General features: G+C 47.2%; 1 protein-coding gene across 1 annotated transcript; it reads left to right on the top strand.

The window, feature by feature from the left end:
* Nucleotides 1-906: 906 nt before the first annotated feature.
* Nucleotides 907-23,678, top strand: LOC132774260 (protocadherin-10-like). Its single transcript, XM_060774169.2, has 4 exons — nucleotides 907-3,978; nucleotides 16,719-16,771; nucleotides 16,886-16,974; nucleotides 18,048-23,678. The coding sequence occupies exons 1-4, from the start codon at nucleotides 1,258-1,260 to the stop codon at nucleotides 18,326-18,328; spliced, it is 3,144 nt and encodes a 1,047-aa protein (XP_060630152.2). The 5' UTR covers nucleotides 907-1,257; the 3' UTR covers nucleotides 18,329-23,678.
* The last annotated feature ends 1,137 nt before the right edge of the window (nucleotides 23,679-24,815 follow it).

Raw genomic sequence — 24,815 nt, 5'->3', positions numbered from 1 at the left:
AAGGCAAAAGACAAGGCAAAGGCAAGGCAATAGATAAGACAAAGCAAAAGGTAAGAGCTAGTCAAAGCAAGGCAAGGCAAGGCAAGGCAAAGGCAGGGCATGGCAAAGTGAAGGCAAAAGACAAGGCAAAGGAAAGCAAAGAGAAGGTGAAGGCAAGGCATGGCAAGGCAAAAGACGAGCCAGAGGAAAGCAAAAGGAAGATGAAGGAGAAGGCAAGACACGGCAAAGAAGGGCAAAAGGGGAGCGTCCGTTTTGTTTCTGTGTTCCTCCTGCCGTGGAAGAGACGCCTCAGGTGCCCGAAGCTGGAGAAGATCTGGGCTCTGCCTGTGTTGCGGCGGCGCGCGGGCCAAGGCAAGCCCCCCATTTCCTCCCCCCCGTTCCCTCCCCCGATGCGCGTTGGGCAGAGAGTATCAGTGCTCAGCTCAATCTCCTCGGAAATCTGCGCCGCTTGGCAATCCCCTAAGTAGGTGGTTAAGGGATTAGCCGGCGCTTTAATCAACTCCGGCTCGGGAGGGTTGGGAATCGGGGAGGGAGGGGCGCCTCCCGCCCCAACAGGCCCCGGTTCAAGGGAAGTTTTCCCAAGCTGGGCGCTCCTTGGGGCTTCCTCGGGCGGCATCGGGACTCGGGAAGAGAGAGAGAGAGACGCCGAGATGGAGAGAAGCGCTTCCTCCTTTCCTCCCTTCTTTCCTTTCTCTCTCTCTCCCGGCCTCAGCCTCTTGATCCGCCTGTCTGGGATGTAATCCCCTTCTCCGGTAATTAAAAAAAAACACACATACCAAAAAACAACAAAAACATATCAGCATTACAAGGCCAGCGGCGCGCGGGGGAATGTAATCAATTCTGGAGGAGCTTAACCATCTGGGAGAGGTTAAATCCACGCGGTGGGTTCTGGGGTCCGGGAGCCCTCGAGGGGATGGGGGGTCGCGATGTGTTTCACCCGGGGCTTCGGGCCACCCCGAGTTTGCCGGAGGGGAACTTTATTTTGGGGGCGGAGGAAAAAGAGAGGGCGTGAGAAAGAGAGAGAGAGAGAGAGAGAGAGGGAATGAGGGGGATCCAGTCCCCCAAACCGGGACTCCTCGCTCTCCAAAGGCTGAAGATACGGGGAAAGGAGCGGAGCTTTCCCTGCATGGTTCCGGGCTGCCCTGCCTCTCTCTCTCTCTCCTCTCTAGCTTTCCCGCTCTTTTTTCCCCGGCGCGCAAGGGGTTAACCTTCCCTCCCGCCCTCGTCGACGGCGCTGTCCACCAATGCGGTGCTGAAATGAGGCGCCGAGCCCTCCCTCGCTGCTCTGCCTTCCCTCCTCTCTCTCTCTCTCTGGCGCTGCCTTCAGCCCAAAGTCCTATTGGCAAGTCCGAGCGAGGAGGCTGCGTGCTCCCTTCCTCTCCCCTCGCTTCTTCCCCGATGCTTCCTCCTTGGCGAGGCGGCGGCGGGGGCGGCGGCGGGGCTCCCCGGCTGGCTCTGCTGCTGGCGGGGCTGGCCGGGTGCTGCCTGGCGGCGTCCCAGCTGCGCTACTCGGTGCCGGAGGAGCTGGAGCACGGCGCCTTCGTGGCCAACCTGGCCGAGGACCTGGGGCTGGACGTGGCGGCGCTGTCGGCGCGGCGGCTGCGCCTGGTCTCCCGCGCGGGGGCCAAGCAGCACCTGGAGGTCAACCTGGAGAACGGGATCCTCTTCGTGAACGAGAAGGTGGACCGCGAGGAGCTGTGCGGGGCCCCGGGCGAGGGCGGCGAGGGCGAGGGCGGCGCCGGGGGCCAGCCCTGCCTCCTCCGCCTCCAGCTGGTGGTGGAGTCCCCGCTCGAGCTGTTCCGCGTGGAAGTGGAGGTGCTGGACATCAACGACAACGCGCCGCGCTTCCCCTGGCCCGAGTTCGTGCTGGAGGTGGCGGAGTCGGCGCTGCCGGGGGCGCGCTTCCCCCTCGAGAGCGCGCACGACCCCGACGTGGGCCCCAACGGGCTCCGCACCTATCGCTTGGGCCCCAACGAGGGCTTCTTCTCGCTGGCCGTGCAGGCGCGGCGCGACGGGAGCAAGTTCGCCGAGCTGGTGCTGGAGCGCGCCCTCGACCGCGAGGCCCGGCGCAGCCACCGCTTGCTCCTGACGGCGCTGGACGGCGGGCGGCCCGAGCGCTCGGGCACGGCGCGCGTCACCGTCGCTGTCCTCGACGCCAACGACAACGTCCCCGTCTTCGACCGGCCCTCTTACAGCGCTAGCTTGCCGGAGGACGCCCCGCCGGGGACGCTGGTGGTGCGGCTCAACGCCTCGGACGCCGACGAGGGCGCCAACGGAGAGGTGGAGTACGCCCTCAGCGGGCACGCGCCCCCGGCCGCGCGGGAGCTCTTCAGCGTGGAGCCCCGCGGAGGGCGCGTACGGCTCCGGGCCCCGCTGGACTACGAGCGCGCGCCCATGCACGAGCTCTTCGTCCAGGCCAAGGACCGGGGCCCCTCCGCCGTCGCCGTCCACTGCCGCGTCCTCGTCCAGCTCCTCGACGTCAACGACAACGCGCCCGAGGTCACGCTCACCTCGCTGGCGGCGCCCGTGTTGGAGGACGCCCCGCCGGGCACCGTGGTTGCCGTCATCAGCGTGCGCGACCGCGACTCCGGTGACAACGGGCGCGTGAGCTGCGAAATCCCCGACGGGCTGCCTTTCCGTCTCCGTCCCTCCTTCCCGGACTACTACACGCTCGAGACGGCTGCCGAGCTGGACCGCGAGACGGTGGCGGAGTACAACGTGACTTTGACAGCGCGGGATGCGGGATCCCCAGCGTTGTCCACGCGGCGGACGCTCACGGTGCCGGTTTCGGACGTGAACGATAACGCGCCGCGCTTCCTCCAGCCTTCGTACCGCGTCTACGTGGCTGAGAACAACGCTCCGGGCGCCTCGTTGTGCTCTGTCTCGGCCCGCGACCCGGACGCCCAGCAGAACGGCTACCTGTCCTACGCGCTCGCTGAGGGGCGAATCCGGGGCATGCCGGTGGGAACCTACCTCTCCGTTAACGCCGACAGCGGCCACGTCTATGCTCTGCGCTCCCTCGACTACGAACAGCTGCGCGACTTCCGAGTCCAGGTAGTAGCCCAGGACGCGGGCTTCCCTCCCCGGAGCGGCAACGCCACCCTCCACGTCTTCGTCCTGGACCAGAACGACAACGCGCCCGTCATCGTGGCCCCCGCGCCCCGCAACAACGCCTCCTCCTCCGAAGCGGAGCTGGAGATCCCACGCTCCGCCGAGGCCGGCTTCCTCGTGGGGAAAGTCTCCGCCCGCGACGCCGACTCCGGCCAGAACGCGCGGCTCTCTTTCCAGCTGGTGGGCGGGGGCGGCGAGGGCCTCTTCGGCGTGGCGCCCCACTCGGGAGAGATCCGCATCCTGCGCGCCTTCCGCGAGGGAGACCCCGCGAGGCACCGGCTCCTCGTCCAAGTCCGCGACCACGGGCAGCCCTCGCTCTCCACCTCCGTGGCTTTGCTGCTCTCCCTGGTGGACGGCGACGCGGAAGAGGCGGGCCACGAGCCCCGCGACGAGCCCGCCGAGGCTGCCTCCGCCCCGCCGCTCACGCTCTACCTCATCGTCTCCCTGGGCTCCGTCTCCTTCACCTTCCTGGTCGCCATCGTGGTGCTGGCCGCCGTCAAGTGCCGCAAGGAGCGGCTCAGCTTGGCCTGCGCGCTGGGGCCCTGCGCGGGGAGGAGGAGCGGGGCCGGAGAGGAAGGGGGGCCCCCGGAGCCCTTCAAGGGCGCCAACAACAACCAGGCCCCGCCCCCCAGCGCCCTGGAAGGGGAAGGCGGCGCGTCGGGGGCGCCCCCGGGCTACTGCTACAAGGTCTGCCTCACCCCGGAGTCGGCCAAGAGCGACTTCATGTTCCTGAAGCCCTACAGCCCCAGCCCGCCCAGGAACAACCACAAACAGAAACTGGGGGGCCCCGAGAAGCAGCCGCCGCCTGGGAAGGGGTCCCGGGGCGCCCCCAGCAACCACAACCACAACACCAGCAGCACTGCGCAGGTAACTGCCCCAGAGAGAGAGAGACATAGAGAGAGGGAGGGGACGCACTCCCATCCAGGGCCACATCAGCCTTCTAAGGATTGTGTTGTGGAAGGCTTTCGTGGCTGGAGTCATTGGTTTGCATGTGAGTTTTCTGGACTGTATGGCCATATTTCAGAAGCATTCTCTCCTGACGTTTTGCCCACATCTATGGCAGGCATACTCAGAGGTTGAGTGGTCTGTTGGAAACTAGGCAAGTGGGGTTTATATATCGGTGGGAGAAAGAACTCTTGTCTGTTGGAGGCGAGTGTGAATGTTACAATTGGCCACCTTGATTAGCACTGATTTTTTTTTGTCGTGTCAGGAGTAACCGCTCCTGTTGTGAGAGAATTGGCCGTCTGCAAGGATGTTGCCCAGGGGACGCCTGGATGATTTTTTGATGTTTTATCATCCTTGTGGGAGGCTTTTCTCATGTCCCCGCATGAGGAGCTGGAGCTAATAGAGGGAGCTCATCCGCCTCTCCCCGGATTCGAACCTGCAACCTGTCGGTCTTCAGTCCTGCCGGCACAGGGGTTTAACCCACTGTGCCACCGGGGCTCCTGAATAGCCTGGCAGCTTCAGAGCCTGACTGCTTCCTGCCTGGGGAAATACTTTGTTAAGAGGTATTCGCTGGCACAGATTTTGTTCATTTTCTTGGAGGAAACCATGAAAATGAACAAAATTTTGTTACTGGCATTTTAAAAACTCTGAAATCAGGACAGTAAATAAAGAACCACAGTCAGAAAAGGGGAAATACAGACAGGACACAATCAGGGCCAGCTAACACCTCCCATCAAAGGATTTCCCCAAGCAGCAAGCAGCCAGGCTTTGAAGTTGTAAGGCTATTCAATGCTAATCAAGCTGGGCAATTGCAACCTGAATATAGGGACAAGATCCTTGGAAATGTGAGAGCCACCACATAAACCCTTGCTTTCTCTGGCTAGCTGAACAGACCAAAGGAGCACTAGTTGAGTGGATAAGAGAAAGGATGAATGCTTCCTTGTATCTATCTACCTATCTGTCTGTCTGTCTGTCTGTCTATCTATCTATCTATCTATCTATCTATCTATCTATCTCTGTCTGCCTGTCTATCTATCTCTATCTATCTATCTATCTATCTCTGTGGAATAATGTCCAGGGTGGAAGAAAGAACTCTTGTCCGATGCAATGTGAATGTTGCAATTGGCCATCTTGATTAGCATTGAATGGCCTTGCAGTTTCAAGGCTGCTTCCTGCCTGGGGGAATCCTTTGTTGGGAGGTGTTAGCTGGCACTGATTGTTTCCAGTGTGGAATTCCCCTTTTTTCAGAGTGTTGTTCTTTCTTTACTGTCCTGATTTTAGAGTTTTTTTAAATACTGGTAGCCAGATTTTGTTCATTTTCATGGTTTTCTCCTTTCTGTTGAAATTGTCCAATTGATTAACACTGAACGTCCTTGCAGTTTCAAGGTCCGGCTACTTCCTGCCTGGGGGAATCCTTTGTTGGGAGGTGTTAGCTGGCACTGATTGTTTCCTGTCTGGAATTCCCCTGTTTTTGGAGTGTTGCTCTTTATTTACTATCCTGATTTTAGAATTCTTTTAAAAACTGGTAGCCAGATTTTGTTCATTTTCATGGTTTTGACCTTTCTGTTGAATTTCAGTGGATTTGCTTATGGATTTTGGTGGCCTCTCTGTGTAATCTGACATGGTAGTAGCTAGAGTGGACCAGCATTTTTGTGTATCTCTTCAGGCGTCAACTGTATCCCATGCAGCTGTGGACAAGTCTACATAGGGACCACCAAACGCAGCGTCCAAACACGAATCAAGGAACATGAAAAGCACTGCAGACTGATTCAGTCAGAGAAGTCATCCATAGCAGAGCACCCAATGAACAAACCTGGACACAGCATATTATCTGAGAACACAGAAATGCTGGACCACTCTCACAACCACCATATGAGAGAAACCATTGAAATCCACAAGCATGTGGACAATTTCAACAGAAAGGAGGAAACCATGAATATGAAGAAAGTCTGGCAACTCTAAAATTATAACAGTAAATAAGAGCAACACTCAAACACAGGGGATTTCCAGACAGGAAACAATCAGGGCCAACTAACACCTCGCAACAAAGGATTTCCCCAGGCAGCAACCAGCCAGGTTTTGAAGTTGCTAGGCAATTTAATGCTAATCAAGTTGGCCAATTGCAACATTCACACTTGCCACCAACAGACAAGAGTTCTTTCTCCCACCCTGGACATGCCACAGATATATAAACCTCACTTGCCTTGTTTCCAAGAGACGTCACAACCTCTGAGGATGCCTGCCATAGATGTGGGCGAAACGTCAGGAGAGAATGCTTCTGGAACATGACCACACAATTATAGAATAATAGAATCACAAAGTTGGAATTGACCTCATGGGCCATCCAGTGCAACACTTTGCCAAGAAGGCGGAAAATTGCATTCAAAGCACCCCCGACAAATGGCCATCCAGCTTCTGTTTAAAAGCTTACAAAGAAGGAGCCTCTACCACACACTCTGGGGGCAGAGAGTTCCACTGCTGAACGGCTCTCACAGTCAGGAAGTTCTAATGTTCAGATGGAATCCCCTTTCTTGTAGTTTGAAGCCATTGTTCCGCATCCTAATCTCCAAGGCAGCAGAAAACAAGTTCGCTCCCTTCTTCCTTTGACTTCCTCTCACATATTTATACATGGCTATCATGTTTCCTCTCAGCCTTCTCTTTTTCAGGTTAAACATGCCCAGCTCTTTGAGCCGCTCCTCATAGAGATTGTTCTCCAGACCCTTGATCATTTTAGTCGCCCTAAAACTCACAGCAACTCAGTGATTCTGGCCATGAAAGCCTTTGACAGCACAGTCATATCCACAAGAGTTGTATCTAAATTCTAAATCCAAACCCCACTTTCCTGACTCAACAATACACTTCCAGATGTGACTGTGTATTCTGATGTTTAAAGAGGAGGAGGAAGAGCAGTCGAGCATCTGGAGGGCCACATAAAATGGCTTGGGTCTAGTCTAGGCCAGCGAGGGGAATCTCTCTTTCTCTTTCTCCCCCCCCCCCCCCCTTCCCCGCTGTTGCCTGCAAAAAAACCAATGCCATCCCTTCTATGCCGGAGCCGGGCGCCGTCTTTCTTTTCCTTCCCGAACAACTTTTTAAAGATAATTACCGGGCCCTTTGATCAAGTGGCAGCGTCGACACGAGTAACCATCAGACAGCAAGGGAGATGGGGAAAGGGGGAAAAAGGAAGCCTCCGCTGCGCTCCTGCCGCCGCTTCTTCTTGGCGTTTTAGTTAATTATTTTGAAAACGTCAGGCTCGTTTTAAATGAGCGGGACGAGAGCGGAAAAGCGGACGGAAGGAGCGAGGCTGGGGCGCCCATTAAGGATGGCAAGGGGAAGGGAGGGAGGGCGGAAGCCGGGAGGGGCGCTCTCGGGAGGGGTGACAGCTCGCCTCCCCTGACTGACTGACGCCCCGCGCACCCTCCCCATCCTGGGCCCTAAGGAGTAGCTAAGGAGGCTCTCCAGCAGCTGGGCTGCCACCCCTGGACTCCTCCTCATTAGGCATCCCGATGGGATACAAGCACATCTGGAAGGCTGCAGTTTGTTCTGTTTGCTCTGCTTGTGGAGGTGATGCCTGACTTGCAAATGCCTAACCTTTCCCCAACCTCAGAGCCACAAGTGTTGCTGGGCTGCAATCCCCATTACCCCCAGTCAGCATGGTGGGTGATAATTGAAAGCCATGGGGGTGTCCTTCAATAACATTTGGGGGCCAAAACTGGGCAAAAACGAAAGAGCACCAACCACTATGCATGTGTGTGTGTGTATAGATATACACACATAAATACATACATACACAGACACAGACACACTAAGAGCATCCGCCACTATGTATGTGTTTAGACATACACACACACTATATATACTAAAGAACACCCACCACTATGTGAGTATATATATATACACACGCACACATTCACAGACTATTTAATAAAGAGCACCCACCACTATGTATGTGTAAATACACACATACATGCACACACTATATACTAAACAGCACCCACCACTAGGTATTTGTACACACACACACACATACTATATACTAAAGAGCACCCACCACTATGTATGCTTATAAACACACACACACTCTATATACTAAAGAGCACCCACCACTATGTGTGTGTGTGTGTGTATACACACACACACATATACACACACTGTATACTAAAGAGCACCCACCACTGTGTGAGTGTGTATACACACACACACATATACACACATACACACACTGTATACTAAAGAGCACCCACCACTATGTATGCTTATAAACACGCACACTATATATACTAAAGAGCACCCACCACTATGTGAGTGTGTGTATGTGTATAAACACACACACACTATATACTAAAGAGCGCCCACCACTATTTATTTGTCCACACACACACACTATATACTAAAGAGCACCCATCACTAGATGAGTATACACACACACACACACACACACACAATATACTACAGAGTACCCACCACTATGTATGTGTATATACACACACTATATATATACTAAAGAGCACCCACCACTATGTGAGTATATGTGTGTGTACATACACACACACACACACACACACATACACACACACACTATATACTAAAGAGCACCCACACTATGTGAATATATATATATATATACACATAATATGTGGCAGAGGCTCCTTTTTTGGAGGCTTTTAAGCAGAGGCTGGATGGACATCTGTCGGGGGTGCTTTGAATGCAAGGGGTTGGACTGGATGGCCCACAAGGTCTCTTCCAACTTAATGATTCTATGATTCTATGATGCCACACACACACACTAAAGAGCACCCACCACTATATGTCTGTCTGTCTGTCTGTCTGTCTGTCTGTCTATCTATCTATCTATCTATCTATACATACATACATACATACATAGTGGTGGGTGTTCTTTAGTTTTTGCCTAATATATTTTCTAAAATGACACTCATAACCTTTTGGAAAAACCAGGAATTTTGAAGTATGAGCTTTCTGAAGTATGAGCCTTTTGGAGATTAATTGGCATTCATACTATTTGAAATAATCAAAAACTTTTGGGAAGGCATGACCTTGTTAGAGATTGCAATCTTTTGTAAAGTATGATGTTCCTGAGAAGAATTAAGAACTCACTTGAGTCAACCTTCTCCTTAGTGAATACCCACTAGTATTCATGCAAAGCAATTAGGTTTCTCTGTTGTTAGACTGATATATCTAGATATCTCTTTGAACCGTTAGGAAGAAAAATATGCCAATGCACAAAAATCATATAGCAGAGTTTCAGAAGTGTTATTGCAATTGCTCAAAAACATTTCATCTCCCTTAAAACATCTTGGTTTAAATCATGCTCTCAAGAGACAAAAAATAGGCAGTCTTCATTAAAAGTAATATAGTTGATTTAATCACAAACTTCATGTGTTCTGCATACAGGTACATTGCATATCAATTAAGTTACAGATAGGATTTCTCTGTGCAGATAACACAGGATATCTTTCTTATAATCAGCAGTCCAAAGTCTAAAGCATCTCTCTGGTCAGAGGGACTACACTCTAAAATGGAGTCTGAGCTGAAAAGTCCCAGAGCTGGTCACATGGTTTGCAGCCCCTCCCACAACATAGAGTTAAGGAAAACTGCATATACAATACAGTAAGCAATCTGAATTATATACAAAAAAATACTAGTGGAGGCTTGAAGAAGGTTGCTATTTCCAACAATTTAGGTCCTCAAATGATGGCGCCCATCCCATTTTATTACTGTATGTATGTATGAACAGAGTTGGCCCTCTGTACAGATGGATTCTCCATCCATGGATTCAAGGGCTCTTCAAAGGCTGATGTGGCTCTCCATGAAAATGTGTTTGACACTCCAAAGGCACCTGATATCTTAGTAGTCTCCCATCTAAGAGATCAGGTGGGCTCTTTTCCTCCTTCAATCCCCCCCCCCCCCATGGACTATCCTTCTCTGTCTAGCCCCCCTTTTGGAGTCCGTTTTTTTTTGTCCTGTCAGGAGTGACTTGAGAAACTGCAAGTCGCTTCTGGTGTGAGAGAATTGGCTGGCAGGACTGAAGACTGACAGGTCGCAGGTTCGAATCCGGGGAGAGCGCGGATGAGCTCCCTCTATCAGCTCCAGCTCCTTATGCGGGGACATGAGAGAAGCCTCCCACAAGGATGGTTGGAGTCTGCTAGGATAATGGAACAGGGTCCTAACAGATACCACGTGCAATTGGTTATGTGTCAAAGTCACTGGTAAAGCCACCCTTTTCCCCTCTAAAGAAGCAAGGCAGGCCCAATCCCGGCTGGGCTTTTCTTTTCTTGCCTTTTCTACATCTCCCCCCTTCTGTCAATGCCAAACTATTCCTGCTAGTATAGAAGAGAGGGGAGGTTTTTTTTTGGGGGGGGGGGAGGGTGCTTTGTGCAGAAGACAAACGTGTTGTCACTCCCAAAGACCAGAAGGGATTGGTTGTGGTGGGGAAGGAGGCAGGAGGCGATACGATGGAGCGAGAAAGAGTTTTCTCTTTAATGTCAACATTGATTAAACACATAAATGAATAGCGTCTCATGTCCCCCCCGCTTCCTCCCCAATGACAAATTTCTCTTCCAATAATGCGATTACCGGGGATGGATGAGGATGAAAAGTATAAATCCAGTTACAAAACATTTTTTTGCCCACTTTGAACCAAGCCAGCCCTTTCAAAAGGCGCGCAAGACATTTCGAGAGACAGGTCTCCTCTCGACATTTCCCCTTGGATGGTTGGTTGGACACAGTTGTCTAATATGTTAATGCGATTTCCCTCGAGTCAGTTACAAATTACATTCCCCAGCCCCCTTGTGCTGGCCTTCAGTGACTCCAAGGAGGGGCCTCGACGTGCTTCGGGTGGCCTGGGGAAGGAAGGGGATGGCGAGAAAGGGAAAAAGGGCCAGTGAGGAATGGAAGGACCTGTGATGGGAAGGGTGGGCTTCCGTCCTGGCCTTCAAGGACATGCTTTCCTGAATGCACAGGAGAAGAATCGTAGAATCATGGACTCATTGAGTTGGAAGAGACCTCATGGGCCATCCAGTCCAACCCTCTACCAAGAAGCAGGAAAATCGCATTCAAAGCACCCCCGACAGATGGCCATCCAGCCGCTGCTTAAAAGCCTCCAAAGAAGGAGCCTCTACCACACTCCGGGGCAGAAAATTCCACTGCTGAACAGCTCTCACAGTTAGGAAGTTCTTCCTAATGTTCAAGTGGAATCTCCTTTCCTGTAGTTTGAAGCCATTGTTCCATGTCCTAGTCTCCAGGGCAGCAAAAAACAAGCTTGTTCCCCCCTCGCTGTGACTTCCCCTCACATATTAATACATGGCCATCATCATGTCTCCTCTCATCATGTCTTCTCTTCTGAAGACCAAACATGGCCAGCTCTTTAAGCTGCTCCTCATAAGGCTTGTTCTCCAGACCCTTGATCATTTTAGTCGTCCTCCTCTGGATGGAGAAATCTTCCTACAAGGGAGGTCTTTCCACCCTCAGCTTTGTCTCCCATTTTCCCTTCAAGGAAAGGGGACACCTTCCTAGGCTTTGAACCCAAAGGCCCCTTCAGCCCAAAGGCATTTAGTTCCTCTCAGGGCTAAATAACTAAAGAAGAAGCAGTAGCACCAGCAAAGGCCTCCAGACCTTCTCTTTTTTGCACCAAAAGGAGCACCTCACACTGTGTTGTCTCCCCCTCAAACCCCAGACTTTGCTTCCTTTCCTAGTCAAACCTCCCTTCTTGTCACCTCAGTTGAAGGACAGGAAAGGGAAGGGAGGACAGGGCAGGGGACATGGGCTTTTCATTTCTTTTCTCCCCTTGTTGTTCCAGTACGTGACCCCCATGCTAACCAGGCGGGCCTATTAAAGTCAAAGCGCATAACAATAGAGCAATAATTGGGGATTTTCAAAGTAAGCCGAAGCGAATGGCGCTTCCATTTCACAACCCAGCGAGTCCTGACACTGAGATTTGAAAGAAGAAGAAGAAAAAAAGCGCCGAGTGGGAGAGCGTCCGAGAAAATGCCAATGAAAAGCAAGCCTGGTGGGCAGGGAGCTCACTCAGAAAAGACATAGGGAGGCTTGGGTCAGGGACAGAGCCACACACAGGCCAAGCTTTCCAGAGTGCGGCCTCCTTCCCCCAGAAAGAAGGGGAGACAGACCAACCCTCTCTTGAACTTCCACAAAAGTCATTGTCATTGCCAAGGCTCATTAACCAGGCAACCGCATTCCATTTAAGGGAGGATGTGCACGCCAGAGATTGATGAGTCCCTCTTAGGGATTTCCACATAATTGTATTCGGACATGGGCCGATAGACACCCATGTATTGATGACTGCGGTATCACCTAATAATGGGAGTCATTTCAGAATATTCATCACTGGTTGGTCGTCCTCAAGTGCACAGTGGCCAAGTGTGGAGTTACTATCAGAGAACGTACTTGTATGTCTAAATCAGGCCACTGGGTATAAGTTTCTGTTTATGATTTAATACTGCTTGCAAATGCAGACTTACCAAGGTCGGGCCCATTGTCTATTTTATTTTATTTTATTCAAACTATGAATCAGGGCAAAACCTCTTCATGCTGTCTGTGGGTGACCTGAAGACCTCTAATATCCCAGTGGATGTTAACTGGAAAAGGGTTCCCCAGGAGGGTCCTCATGGCTGCTAGCCTAGTTGCAGTGTGTAAATACAATCTCTAGTGTTGACCTCAGAGTGCATACAGGCCAGTATAATTCTGACATTTACAATTGTCCAAGGATGGTTGGGGTACGTTATCCCCTCCAAAGGCACAAGGGGCCAAATCCTTCTGTCCCCATCGCCCCACAATATCAGTGACAAAGCTGCAATTTCACTTCACCACTTTCTTGTACATCTTGTTTTAAAATACAATAGTGACTTCTTTTTCCTGCTGCCATTTGTGTTGCTGAATTATAGCAGCGTCATGCAAATTTGGTGGCAGAGTCCAGAAAAAATGGAAAAACCAAGACAACCTGTGTTACTGCTGTAAGCAGGGGCGTCACAACCCATTACGCAAAGTAAGCATTCTCAGTATAGTTGATTTTGCCCAGGGGCGCTCTTGAGGCGCCCTTGGGGGAAAATAGACCTTGACATATGCGAGTTGTAGTTACTGGGATGTATCGTTCACCTAAAATCAAAGAGCATTCTGAACTCCACCAGTGATGGAATTGAACCAAATATGGCACACAGAACTCCCATGACGAACAGAAAATATATATCAATGATTGGTTGGGGGGCAGGGCACCAAAATATTGTTTGCTTACCATTGAAAATTACCTAGGGCCGCCTCTGGCTGTAAGGGAAGGTTGAGAGGAGACTAGGACGTGGAACCATGGTTTCAAATTACAAGAGAGGAGATTCCATCTGAACACGAGGAAGAACTGCCTGACTTTGAGAGCCGTTCAGCAGTGGAACTCTCTGCCCCAGAGAGTGGTGGAGGCTCCTTCTTTGGAAGCTTTTAAACAGAGGCTGGATGGCCATCTGTCAGGGGTGCTTTGAATGCAATATTCCTGCTTCTTGGCAGGGGGTTGGACTGGATGGCCCATGAGGTCTCTTCCAACTCAATGATTCTATGATTCTATGATAGCCATGCATAAATATGTGAAAGGATGTCATAAGGAAGAGGGAGCAGGGTTGTTTTCTGCTGCCCTGGAGACTAGAATTCAATGGAGGAATGGCTTCAAATGACAGGAAACAAGATTCCACCTGAAAATTAGGAAGAACTTCCCGAATGTAATAGCTGTTAAGCAGTGGAACTCTTTGCCTCAGAGTGTGGTGGAAGCTCCTTCCTTAAAGACAGAGGCTGGATGACCATCTGTCAGGGGTAATTTGATTGTGTTTTTCCTGCATGGCAGGGGGGTTGGACTAGATGACCCATATGGTATCTTCCAATTCTATGATTCTATGATTCTACAAATGTCACCCAATCAGAATGGCTAGCATTCACCAGTACTCAATTGACTCTGTTTTGTTTTTCAACTGTCTTTGAAGCAGTGGTGAGAATTGGGTGTTTCTCCAGAAGTTAGACTACATATATCTGGAGGGCACATCATTGAATCCCTGCTTTTCAGGTAGATCATATTATGGTAATTCAGCCTAGTTTTTTGAAGAGCAGCGTCAAAGCAAGCTCCCTATGCTTTAGAAAAGGCCACAGCATAAGATAGCAAAAAAAAAAAAAAAAAAAAAAAAAAAAAGCATCTGCCCTTTACAGATATTTGAGCTTTCCTGGTGAGTTCAGCATCCAGGAGAAATTACAGTCTGTTTATGGCCTTCCATGGAGAGTGAAACCTTATCTAAGACCAATTGTGTCTATCCAGATTGACCAGATTTCTTGTCCACAATATCTGTCTTAACCACACAAAATTTCAGCGTGTTCATCTTCTCTGGCTCAAAATTATCTCCAGAGACAGTTCCAAATTTTCCAAAATGTCCATAAGATCAGTAAATTGAAATAAAATGTGGAATTCAGTGTAATCTGCACATTGATGTCACTTCAGTTTAAACATCTGGATAATTTCCTCCAACCCTCCTCCAGCTCTCAGTGGTAAAAAGCATGGGTGAACAACAAAATCCTGTGGTCACAGGGTGAAGCAATAAGATCAGAGCAAAACGACAGATCCTTCTTCATGAAATGAAAGATCACTCCATGGAGAAGGAGTGAAACAATAATGCCAGAGCAGAAAGACTGATCCTTCTCCATGGAGTGAAAGCACTAGGTTGCTATGCCTCTTAGACTCAATTCAGGATGAATTATGTAGGGATAGCAAAGTATCTCTTTCACCAGACACAAAGTATTTTTTGACTTCTTTCACTTTACCACTAATTCTACTAGGAGCTAATATACAAAACATTGGGTTAATTAATTCATCTTGTGCTTTGCTGCGTTGGGGGAGTTAGTTGTTATTCCTGTCACTGGTACCACTTCCATGCAAGCCATTTATTAATTTAAGCACCTTGTGCCACCAAGTCTTTCCCCCCATATGCCAATGGAATAAAAAAACAATAATTTGTTGGTTAAATGTTAGAAAAAGACTGGAAAGACAGCCTTTACTCAGTCATTAAACTTGGCCCAGTTGCTTCTTCATGGCATAACCAAGAATGTGAAGAAGGGTAGGTTAAAATATATATAGTTAGTCATGCACATGAGCCATTCCTTTCCCAGTGTGCTTGTCCAAAACCTTTCTTACAGTTTTTTGGATCAGGTTAGGCTTCCACCCCAAATCTTTTCATCATACCTTGTGCTCCCAATCTTTTTCTATCACCCCCCTGTTTAAGGAGCTCCATTGGCTGCCGTTTATTTTCCGGTCCCAATTCAAGGTGCAGGTTCTTACCTACAAAGCCCTGAACAGTTTGGGACCCTCTACCTGCATGACCGCATTTCTGTATACGAACCCACACAATCTCTCCGATCATCTGGGGAGGCCCTGCTCTCACTCCCACCTCCCTCACAGGCGCAATTGGTGGGGACGAAGGAGAGGGCCTTATCTATGGTGGCCCCCGACTCTGGAACTCACTCCCCAAGGATATCAGACAAGCCCCCACATTGGCAGTCATTAGGAGGAGCCTGAAAACGTGGCTGTTCCAGTGTGCCTTTCCTGAATAAAGGAAACAATCCCCTGCAAAATATCCTGAAAACCACCTTAATTACCTGTTGGGTTGCTCTCTACTCTTGGTTTAAAACCCTCCTACTAGATACATCCTTTGTTCATGTCCAGCATTTATTTTTAAAGTTTTAACTATTACATCTGGCCCAGCCATAGGTTTTTAAATTCTTCTGTGATATTGTTTATGTCTGAGTTATACTAATTGTATTGTTTATTTTGCCTATTGCTTGTTGTTTTTATTATTGCTTGTTGTTTTATCGATGTGTTGTTGGGCTTGGCCTCATGTAAGATGCTCCGAGGCCCTTGGGGAGATGGTGGTGGGGTATAAATAAAGTTTTATTATCATCATCATCATCATCATCATCATCATCATCACCATCATTGGATGAGTAGAGTACTATGAATCATCATCATCATCAGATGATGATGATGATTCATAGTACTCTACTCATCCAATCTCATATTCTGTTTCGATCCAAACTACATAACATGTTCGTCTGCTCTTTTCTAATGACTCCCCCTTTTTTTGCCAGTGACCCTCCTCCATCTCTCATTTTCCTTCCACTCGTTTCCCTTTCCCACATGCCATACAAATTCTCCCACTTTGAATCCTGCTAATCCAAAAAAAAAAATCCTGTCATCCTGATAATTACAGCCAGTACCACCTCTAGTGCTAACGCTGCACTGCAATGGTTGGCACATGGCATTATCCATACACTTTCTGTACTGTCCTCCACAATATCATCTCTGACATCCAGAATGTTATTTTTATGGGAATCATGGGGCCGAGGCTAAGTGGTAACCAGTGGTAAATATTTATCCTATGAAGGTGCTGAAAGTACAGTAATTCATCTGTTTTCTGGGAACATATGGGAGATGTCAGGAGCTCCTAATAATAAGAGCATTGGGTCTTTTTTATGCTTGTTACGCACAGCACAATTACTTCTTGCTACAATTGTAAAAAAGTATTGAAAATTCAGTGTTTTGGATTTTTTTAAAATAAGTAAAATGCCATTAAGATGGATATTATATTCAATGCTCTCTTTTCTGTAATTTGCAGGTGAAACAGCCCAACACAGACTGGTTGCCATCTAAGCAAGCAACACTGAAGAGGTACTGGTGGCCATCTTGAATCATTTAATTTTAGAATTGTTGCTGAATATTTTAGGAAACTGTACTCTAAGAGTCCTCTGTTTTTGTATTTTTGTTCCTTCCCACCCTGTGTAGTTCGCAGAGCCTAGAGGATGTAGGAGGAGTTCGTCGAGGAGTCCAGAAAGACCACGACAGGTTGCGGAACTTGGTTACTCCAGTCTCTGGTGAGTCTGGTATTTGGAGCTGCACAATTGCTTTCAACACTTCAACCCAATGCTCCAGTTCTCCAATTCTATCATATTTATATTTATAGCAGAGGGGCCGCTTGGAGAAATAGTTCCATATGTGGGTTACGAGTTAAGACCTCTAGGCTAAACACTGGATTTAGTAAAGACATTTAGCCTAAAATTCTTATTCTGGAAAGCAGTTCACAAAGTGACCATGAGTCAGCCATTTGCCCTAAATTCCCTTACAGGTTTGTTGTGAACATTTAAAAAAATAAAAGGGGGAAAAAAGCGGGCGGAGGGTGTATGCCAATATGAGCTCCTTGAAGGAAAGGTGGAATATAAATGTAAAAAAAGTAAAGGTTTCCCCTTGACATTAAGTCTAGTCAAGTCCAACTCTGAGGGGTGGTGTTCATCTCCATTTCTAAGCTGAAGAGCTGGCATTGTCCATAGACACCTCCAAGGTCATGTGGCTGGCATGACTGTTCAGGCCCTCTTTATTGTGTGCCAGTGGTCACTTTGCCCATTTGGTGCCTTTTAGAAGTTTTTTAGGGTCTCCTTAGTGTGTGCCAGTGGTCACTTTGCCCATTTGGTGCCTTTTTGAAGTTGTTTAGGGTCTCCTTAGTGTGTACCAGGGGCCACTGTGCCCATTTGGTGCCTTTTTGAAGTTTTTTAGGGTCTACTTAGTGTGTGCCAGGGGTCACTATGCCCATTTGGTGCCTTTTAGAAGTTGTTCAGCATGGCGTGCTGTTACCTTCTCGCTGAAGCGGTACCTATTGATCTACTCACATTTGCATGTTTTCGAACTGCTAGGCTGGCAGAAGCTGGGGCTAACAGTGGGAGCTCACCCCACTCCCCGGATTTGAACCACCAACCTTTCACTCAGCAAGATCAGCAGCTCAGTGCTTTAACCCTCTGTGCCAGAAATTTCAGATTTCTAACCTTTAAAGATTTGTTGTCCTAGATTTGTTATATCTGAGCTAAAAACTACCATAGATATGAGGAATTTTGTTAGCCAGGTGCATGATGTTTGATGTGCTACATTCTCACCTTGACTTTCTTTTTGTTATTAGATGCTACCCTTCTTGTTACAGAACTTCAAAAGACACCTGGGGCTCCCAGCAGTGTGTGGACCCCTCGATATGCCCCAATGTACTCTCAGCATATTTCACCTCTGGATTACCAACACAATGTATATATCCCAGGGACTCCAACCATGCCTTCCAGCAAGGATGGGCCCCTCTTCCTGGAACAGGAGGCCAAGAATAGCTTCTCAACTTTTGGGAAGAGGAAGAAAATGACCACCTATTGCGATATACATGACAACATGATTATTAACAATAACCTGAAATAATGCTTGCTCTTGAACAGTAAGGAGGTGCAGATGGTGCCTGCGTTCTGTCTACAGTGATGCTGAGGATAGACTGAGATTTCTGGCTTTAGCCGCCTACATTTTTCTGCCCAGCACAAATAGATTGATTGACAGATCTTCACTACAATCTGCCTTTCTTCAAGTTTGGTGAACTGAGTAGGACTATGATACCAAGTCACCAGCTGTAATGAAACTGGAGATAACTGCAAACTGTGAATAAACTGTTGCTCTTTGGAAAGAAACAAAAGTCAAATGAATGCAGGTCAATTTCACCCCCGTTTTGTTGGACAGGGTTTGTGGATTCATTGAGATACCATGTGGCTGGCCATCCAAAGTTAAATGAACCATATGTCTCACATTTTGGAACATTATTAAGCTTGGGTGGAGTAGGGTTAGAAGATGTGTGCCTGGAAATCAAAGCAGCCATATTGTGTGTGCACATTTCAGTCACTCATTAGCAAGAGCTTCCTTTTGTAATTGGTGTAGTTTTTCTCTTCTTGGTCTGTATGATATTCCAAGTGAATCTCTATGTGTTTTCTCATCTTTTTTTAGCAAACCGACATGGCTACAGTATGAAAAAGCAAAGAAAATACTCGAGTTAAACTCACAGGGATTTATACTTCCACAACAAAAAGGTTTTGCTTCTTTGCAATGTGGGAATAACTTCTTAGTGGAGAAGTAGTTAATGTTGAGCACGCAAATCGCCCACCTCCAAACCCCATTTATTTAACATCTCACCTAAAGATTAAGAAATACATTTTTTAATCACACTTGCTTGTATGTAAAGCAAAATGTCACCATGCTTGAATGGGAAGGTTTTTTTCACTCTCACTTGACCTTAACTTTGTAATTGGAAATTAGCAGGTTCTGAAAGGTTTCATTTTGTTCGGAACAGAGCTTAACAATTAACATTTAGTTGAAAAAGAGCGTCAACGCTCCCTCCATACTTTCTTCTAATCTGAGACACTAGTGTGCGTGTGGATGACACAGAATTCGGACTGCCAGGGATCTTCTAAATTCAACTCACTAGGTACGAACAGGACAGATAAGAGAGATGGGCCAAAACTAACAAAATGAAGTTCAACAGGGACAAATGCAAGATACTCCACTTAGGCAGAAAAAATGAAATGCAAAGATACAGAATGGGTGACGCCTGGCTTGATAGTAGTACGTGTGAAAAAGATCTTGGAGTCCTCATGGACAACAAATTAAACATGAGCCAACAATGTGATGCAGCGGCAAAAAAAGCCAATGGGATTTTGGCCTGCATCAATAGGAGTCTAGTGTCTAGATCCAGGGAAGTCATGCCACCCCTCTATTCTGCCTTGCTTAGACCACACCTAGAATATTGTGTCCAATTCTGGGCACCACAATTGAAGAGAGATATTGACAAGCTGGGATGTGTCCAGAGGAGGGCAACTAAAATGAGCAAGGGTCTGGAGAACAAGCCCTATGAGGTGCGGCTTAAAGAGCTGGGCATGTTTAGCCTGAAGAAGAGAAGGCTGAGAGGAGACATGATAGCCATGTATAAATATGTGAGAGGAAGTCATACGGAGGAGGGAGGGAGCTTGTTTTCTGCTTCCCTGGAGACTAGGACATGGAACAATGGCTTCAAACTACAGGAAAGGAGATTCCACCTGAACATTAGGAAGAACTTCCTGACTGTGAGAGCCGTTCAGCAGTGGAATTCTCTGCTCCAGAGTGTGGTAGAGGCTCATTTTGGAGGCTTTTAAACAGAGGCTGGATGGCCATCTATCGGGGGTGCTTTGAATGTAATTTTCCTGTTTCTTGACAGGGGGTTGGGCTGGATGGTCCACCAGGTCTCTTCCAACTCTATGATTCTATGATTCTGTCCTACCCCATACGGCTGGAGTTATAGTATCTTATGAGTCTAATCCCCATCAAGTATTAAAAGGAATGACTATGATGTAGGGAGTGAGGGCACTGTATGGTTTGTGATCAAATTAAAATTGTACACACTATCTTAACCCTGTGGCAAGTGAGAACTGTGCACATTGTGTACATTCTCAGGATTTCTCACCTTTTTGTATAATCTATTTTGCAATGTTTATTAATTCACATGCTCAGTTTTTGCTAGTTAACGGAGTCACATCCTCACTCCAATAATTGGAAACTTTATTTACCTGCATTGAAATGCAAACAGGCACTTCACACATTGGGGCATATTTTCATAGCAAAATAAAAAGAAAGGATTTAAAAAGCAAGCCAAATTTTGCATCTATTACCGTTTGAGTATCATGTCCCCCCCTTGAAAGCTGGCGTTCTGATAACCCATACAGTTCCAAGCAGACTTTACAGCATTAAAGGGCTGAACTTTACTTGAAATGAAATGAAATAAATTAACAAGCAACTCTCAGAATTTCAGGAAACCTAATTTTGCAGCCAATAATATGTTTTGTACTTTCCTCCCAGCTCTCATGGAAACTCAATATGCCCAGGGCCCAGCAAATCCACATGTTTTTAAATGGCCCAAATAGGGAAAAGAGACCATTTTGCAGCCCCTAAAGATATACCATGAAAAATTCAATTTAAATGGATGTTTTTACTCTCTGACAAGGATCCTGCAATCTATCAGATCAAGGCAATGATATCTTCCTTTCCGCTTGTAACTTCATGTGGGTGGATCTCAGTACAGTTTCTGTGGGAGATGGCATTACGGATCTTTAAAATGGCTAAATAGGCCAAGCGTCTTCTGCTCTGCTTCCTCAAGCATAGCTAATTTTAAAGGCAAAAGAGATCTTGAACACAAATTCTCCATTTTTAGAAATTGCATTGATAGAACACAGAAAGCGGGGGGGGGGGGGGTCACATTCTGAAGGGAAGTCCATTATCACTATTATCTTTAAGGGGAAGAACTTCCTTCTGGATGACTTATCCCCTGTCTCTAGCTCTGCGCCCATTTTTATAATATTATTATTTTTTGTTGGGTTAGTGCACCTTGCTCTCCATTCCTTTCAGCTGCCACCTGAGCAACTGCAGTTCGGAGCCTGTGCTTGGATGCCCCTGACAAAAGATTTTAAGTTGCTGCTGAATTGGATGCAGGGAGAAGAGACCATCAAACACCATAAGTCTACCTGTTAGTATGCTGTATAGAAAGTATGGGTAAATCCCCCCCCCTCTCTCTCACTATCCTATCCTTCCTTCTTTCCTTCCTCTCTTTCCTCCCTCCCTTCTTTCCTTCCCTTATCATTCCTTCCTTCTCTTTCCATTATCCTTGCCTTCCTTCCTTCCATCTTTCTCTTCTTTCCTCCCTTCCTTCCTTATCTTTTTCCTTCCCCCTTCCCTTTAATATTTCCTTCCCTTTTGTCTTCCCTTCCTTCCCTCTTTCCTCCCTCCTTCTCTCTTTCTCCTTCCATCCTTCCCTTTCATCCTTCCTTCACTCTCTCCCTCTTTCTCCTTCTTCTGTTCCCTTTAGTATTTCCTTCCTTCTCTTTCCTTTATCGCTCCCTTCCTTCCATCCTTCCCTTCCTCCCTTTCTTACTTCTCGTTTTCCTTCTTCCTTCCTTTTCATCCTTCTTTCCTTCTGTTTTGTCTTTCCTTCCTTCCCCTCTCTCCCTTTTTCTCCTTCCATCCTTCTTTTCCTTCCTTTCATTTTTCCTTCTCTTTTCTCTCCCTCTCTCCCTCCTTCCATCCATCCATCCATCCATCCATCCATCCATCCATCCATCCATCACCAGGCAGCCAGTCCTCCTAGCAGGGAGTGTTAGCACGCAGCCCCAAAGTTAGAAAGTTTGCCAATGCCTGCTGTATAGGATAAGATCTATACTGTTTCTACTACTGCCCAGGGAAAAGTTACTTTTTACCCAGCATAAAGGTGGCACAAGCCACCCGACTGGGGCTCAAGAGAGAATGCCTCAAAGCAGTCTTCGTGTTTCTTTTTACAATTAACTTTCTGTATTTGCAGAATTGACTTTTGCAGATTTGGTCATGGATTTCATCATAATGTTATTTTTATGAATCTCTAGATCAGTGGTTCTCAATCTGTGGGTCCCCAGGTGTTTTGGCCTACAACTCCCAGAAATCCCAGCCAGTTTACCAGCTGTTAGGATTTCTGGGAGTTGAAGGCCAAAACCATCTGAGGACCCCACGTTGAGAACCACTGCTCTAGATCTTCTGGTGTGACTCTGTAGTTAACTACCTCCAGTCACATTGGAGGACCTAGAGATAATACTTCTCTAGGAATCTTTAGGTCCTCCAGTATGATTCTATAGTTTGCTTCAAGTGGACATTGACCATTGAGATGTGCCAAAGGACCTAGAAGTTCCTGGAGAAGTGTTCTCTCAGGTTTTTAAAAAAATCAATTTATTTATTATTACTTTCATGGGGTTCCTGTGCTCCTAAACCCAACTGTAGTATTATGATTCCACATATGCTGTTATGGCTGCATCTTGTGGGATTCTGGAGTTTGTAATTTGGTCAGAAGCACCAGAGAAAAAGCTCTCTGGCTGAGAAATCAAAATGGTCAGTCTCAGGTGTCCATAGGAAGCAAGCCTGGGAGTAATAGTGGAATCATACTGTTATAATGATGTTTTGCATAAGATATTTACATGTTGACTGACAACTCAGAAGGCTTTGTTTTACACCACCTTTACACCACCACTTTGTGATCTGGCTGGTGAGCAATGACAACATAAAAAACCATGGGTAAATTTCTGTCTGTCAACCTCTGTCAGATCATTTGTCAAAAGATTCATCTATACTGTAGAATGAATGCAGTTTGACCTTATTTTAACTGCCATGCCTCAATACGATCAAATCATGGGAGTTGTATGTTTACAAGGTCTTTAGTTTTCTCTGCCAAAGGGTGTCCCACCAAAAGTACAAGCATCAGTTAAAGTTGTATTAAATGGCATTCATCCTATACACCCCTTGGCATGGGATATAAACAGAAAGAATGGGCAAAGAATTTGGACTGGAGGCTACCCTTGGTCTTCAGTTCAAGAGACACACCATGCCCATGCTGTTGTCATAGACACTTCCAATCTAGACTCAAGACTCCTCGTTCTCAAGGTGGGCTCATGTGAGCACAAGTTTTTCACTGAACGGTTCAGACTGACAGGCCTATTTAAGATAATGCAGAGGTAGAAATCATCTTTCTTATAAAATACATTTTAGCCTGTATGCAGGGAGACTGTGTTGACAAGTCTGCCAGATCGCAGAAAGAAACAATTGCTACTATTTTTGTTTGAATGATAGCTTATTGCCTTCTGAACAATACATGCCGTGCATGAAGAATTCTTTTCAAACAGGTAAAACTTTATTACACAATGTTTGATTTATACCAATAAAAGTGTTCTTTAATAATCCAAAATGGATATTTTTTTTGCCACCTCATCAGGGTGGTGTTTATTTTTTCAGGGGTGGGGAATTGGGGGCAGTGGGAGGGACTGGAATTGGGTTTGAAGGTATGTCTAGAGAGCTGCAGTTTACTCAAAGCTTTCCACAGCACTTTTGAAATGCAGTTATGTGTTGCAGTTATGGTCCCAAATGTAAGCCATATTAAACTACTTCATCTTGTAGTTTTCAGAGAAGAGGAAATTTACTCTTCTCCTGCAATTCCTGCTGGGCGACTTTATTGCAGAATGATGGACCTCAAATGCCTAGACTGCTTAACTTTCACTATGAGTGAAGCTATCTCAGTACATATCTGGGACACTAAGAGTAATGTTAAGGATGCCTTTGGGTGGAAAATATGTTTACGCCCACAGCCTGGGGGCCAATAGGACTCAAAGGGGGAAAACGGTGTTCCTTGAGCTTTCTCTTCTTTTGGCATAGGAAATTATTCAAAGGGAGAAGGAATTCAGGTTAAAGCAGGGCCTGTGTAAACATTTATTTACATTTTCAGAGTTTAAGTTGACCTAGTTCCATACCTTCTGGCCAGACTGCTATATATTTTCTATCTATGGATTTCACACATAGAGAACCACACAATCGAAATTAAATTGGACAAATGATAGCAACCATTTGCTTTCATCCAAGGATGGCTTTCAATCTGTGGAGATGGGAAATCTCTCCATACAGCCATATTAGACCCATCCAAAACTTGGAAGACTGTACTCATCACTATAAAAGCCCCCCTTCCCCCAATTCCCCCCAATTCCCCCCAACACATTTTACGCCACGGCTTCTTAAACTGTAGATCAATGTTGGGGTCCCAAAAACATTTCTGGAGAGCACCTGGTGGCTATTTTAGACATTTACAGAAATCTGTTGTGCGGTATTTACAATGGACTCTGCAGACGATGCTTCAGCTGTACTTCATAAAAAGGAAAATCTGCCTGATTAGCAAGCTTTACAAATTCTGATTTGCTATCAGTAAATGTTAGATATTTATATCTATTTTGTATACCTATATACCTGAGGTCTCGTAAAAGTTTATTGGGTCAAAGGGGTCCTGAGTGGAAAGCTTTAAGAAGTCATGTTCTAGGCAATGAGGGGGGTATTTCTG

The sequence above is a fragment of the Anolis sagrei genome, chromosome 4 (genome assembly GCF_037176765.1).
Source record: "Anolis sagrei isolate rAnoSag1 chromosome 4, rAnoSag1.mat, whole genome shotgun sequence".
In the NCBI taxonomy this organism is placed as follows: Eukaryota; Metazoa; Chordata; class Lepidosauria; order Squamata; family Dactyloidae; genus Anolis; species Anolis sagrei.
This window is presented reverse-complemented; position numbering and strand designations above follow the sequence as displayed.